The sequence below is a fragment of the Cebus imitator genome, unplaced genomic scaffold (genome assembly GCF_001604975.1).
Source record: "Cebus imitator isolate Cc_AM_T3 unplaced genomic scaffold, Cebus_imitator-1.0 Scaffold15, whole genome shotgun sequence".
NCBI lineage: Eukaryota > Metazoa > Chordata > Mammalia > Primates > Cebidae > Cebus > Cebus imitator.
The window spans coordinates 11,475,749-11,478,869 of NW_016107330.1; the positions used below are offsets into that span (position 1 = coordinate 11,475,749).

General features: G+C 52.0%; 1 protein-coding gene across 7 annotated transcripts in view; it reads right to left on the reverse strand.

Moving 5' to 3' along the window:
* Positions 1-3,121, reverse strand: part of ECE1 (endothelin converting enzyme 1) — a 129,922-nt gene that overhangs the window by 7,285 nt on the left and 119,516 nt on the right. For all 7 annotated transcript variants that reach the window (XM_017506768.2, XM_017506789.2, XM_017506782.2 and 4 more), the window contains 2 exons: positions 2,261-2,371; positions 1,460-1,527 (listed from right to left, as the gene is read on the reverse strand). In XM_017506768.2, coding sequence (XP_017362257.1) covers positions 1,460-1,527; positions 2,261-2,371 — 179 coding nt within the window. The remainder of the gene's footprint in view (positions 1-1,459; positions 1,528-2,260; positions 2,372-3,121) is intronic.

A 3,121-nucleotide genomic window follows, 5' to 3' on the forward strand; every position in this document is an offset into this window, starting at 1 on the left:
TCCTGGTTGATTTGTATTTTTAGTAGAGGCAGGGTCTTACCATGTTGGCTAGGCTGGTCTCAAACTCCTGACCTCAAGTGGTCTGCCTGCCTCCCAAAGTGCTGGGATTACAGGCCTGTCTTCAACACTGGCTGAGGGCCCCTGACCCTGAGTAACAGATGCCTAGGAAGAGGCAGATGGAGCCGGCTGACCTAGGATCACAAGACAGGCCCAGGCCACGCGTCTCTGCCTCTTCCATCTCCGCCTGGGAGGCCCCAAGGCAGGAGGCAATGAGGACGATTTTGGACATTAGTTGAGAAGGAGGGACTGACTTCAACTGCCCTCACTGCAGTTGGACTGGAAAAGTCTCCGGAGCAGTGGAGAAACGGGCACTCCCTGTTAAACCTAATAGGACCCCTAGTGCTAGACAATTTCCGAAGGCAGGGAGCTTCACCATGTATCACACAATCCTCCTAGTCAACACAGGGGGGTGGAGCCATCATGCTCCTTTTTTTTTTCTTGAGACAGAGTTTCACTCTTGTTACCCAGGCTGGAGTGCTGTGGCACGATCTCAGATCACCGCAACCTCCAACTCCTGGGTTCAGGCAATTCTCCTACCTCAGCCTCCTGAGTAGCTGGGATTACAGGTATGCACCACCATGCCCAGCCAATTTTTGTATTTTTAGTAGAGACGAGGTTTCTCCATGTTGGTCAGGTTGGTCTTGAACTCTTGACCTCAGGTGATCTGCCCGCCTCAGCCTCTCAAAGTGCTGGGATTACAGGCATCAGCCACCGCACCTGGCCCAAAGCTAAGACCCTTAGAAGTGAAGGGTGCAGAAAGCAGAGGCAGTGGGGCCTGGCAGATGATTGGCCCAGTCTGAAGGGGACCAAGGAACCTGTGCCAGTCAGTGATAGAATCATAATCATAGTTCACTGTAGCCTCAAACTCCTGGGCTCAAGTGAGCCTCCCACCTCAGCCTCCCGAGTAGCTAGGACTATTTAAATTTTGCCACCACCCCTGGCTAAATTCTTACTTTCTTAGTGGATAAATTTTATTTTATTTTTTGAGATGGAGTCTCACACTGTCACCCAGGCTGGAGTGCAGTGGTGCAATCTCAGCTCACTGCAACCTCCGCCTCCCAGATTCAAACAATTGTGTCTTAGCCTCCTGAGTAGCTGGGATTATAGGCACCTGCCTCCATGCCTGGTAATTTTTGTATTTTTAGTAGAGACAGGGTTTTGCCATGTTGGCCAGACTGGTCTTGAACTCCTGACCTCAGGTGATCCACCTGCCTTGGCCTCCCACAGTGCTGGGATTACAGGTGTGAGCCACCATGCCTGACCTAATTTTTTTTTTTAGTAGAGATGGAGGTCTTGCTATGTTGCCCAGGCTGGTCTCCAACTCCTGGCCTCAAGCAATCCTCCTCGTAAAGCCCTGAGATTACAGGCATGAGCCATCATGCCCAGGTAGAACCCGTACCTTGATCATCAAAAGCATGAGTCAGCTCGTGGCCCACGACGACACCGATGCCACCAAAGTTTAAGGCCCTGGAGGGAAGGACACAAAGGAGAGGGTGATGCTTTGAGAGGAGGGCCTCTCACTCTTGCCCAGGTATGTGACCTTCACTTCCTGGGCTTGGACACATAACAAAATTCCACAGGGCTCTGTGTGGATAGGGGTGTGGTCACGGCCTGAGTCTCCAGCAAGGCCCCTGAAGCCAGACAGAGGCTAAGCAAAGTCTGTGTGGTCAGCTGTGCCCACTGGGCGCCACGCACTGTGCTAGATGCTCTACAGACTGAACTGTCCTCTTCAGTCTTTCCAAAAGAGTTAGCAATGGTCATCACTGACCAGCTCTATTCATGAGTAAATCAAGGCTGGGAATGGGTCAATTGCTTCGCCAAGGGCCACACAATCATCAAATAGCAGAGGTGGAATTCAAACTGAGCCAGCAGCCCTAACCCTCCCCACTCCCTGGCTCTGACTGTGTCAGAACATTGTCACAGGGGCGTTTCCCTTATGTAGGGCTCTTGATTCCATGAGACGCTCCCAATAACCCACTGTGCAGGGCTTCCAGATCTCAGAGACCCCTGGAGGGAAGGAAAGTGGGTGAGGATGTTGCTTCCTCTGCAACATCTCTGACATCCCAAGCCACCCGGACCACTGGGGCAAAGATCACATGGTGAGATTGGCTTGGTCGTATGGGCCACAGGGCTTAGCTGGGCTGGGAGTCCACTGAGGGCTGGGGAAAGAGCTGGGATAGGAGCAGCAGAGGCAGCCTACTTGGGTGAGGAGCGGGTGTAGAATGGTGCCTGCAGGATCCCGGCTGGAAACACAATCTCATTCTTGGTGGGCGAGTAGTAGGCGTTCACCATGGGCGGGGTCATGCTCCACCTGCAAGCAACAGGCATTTGGGAGGCCTCAGCACAGGGTGGGGGGCAGGTGGAGACAGCATGCCTAGAGGGCAGCTTGGGAATTGGAATCAAGGGTGTTTAAAAATGAGGACTCTCCCTCAACCCAGGCCCAAGTGCACACAAGTACAAGGACATCTACAGAAGGACTGACTGTTTTGAGACAGGCGCTCACTCTGCCATCTAGGCTGGAGTGCAGTGGTGTGATCATGGCTCACTGCAGCTTCGACTTCGGAGCCTCAAGCCACCCTCCTGTCTTGGACTCCCAAAGTGCTGGGATTACAGGCATGAGCCACTGTGCCTGGGTGAAGAACTGTTTTTTAGGAGAAAACTAGAAAACACCTGACTGTCTACAAATAAGGAATCAGTTAATTAATGATGTCATATCACACAGCGGAATACTGAGGCTCTTAAAAAGAGCAGGAAGGACTATTAGATTTTGAAGCAGCAGTGAGCAGTGGCTCATGCTTGTAATCCCAGCACTTTGGGAGGCTGAGGTGAGCAGATCACTTGAGGCCAGGAGTTCAAGACCGGCTTGGCCAACATGGCAAAACCCTGTCTCTACTAAAAATACAAAAAAATTAGCTAAGCGTGGTGGCCCATACCTGTAATCCCAGCTACTCGGGTGGCTAAGGCACGAGAATTGCTTAAACTCAGGAGCCAGAGGTTGTAGTGAGCTGAGATTATGCCATTGCACTCCAACCTGGGCAACAGAGCAAGACTCTGTCTCAAA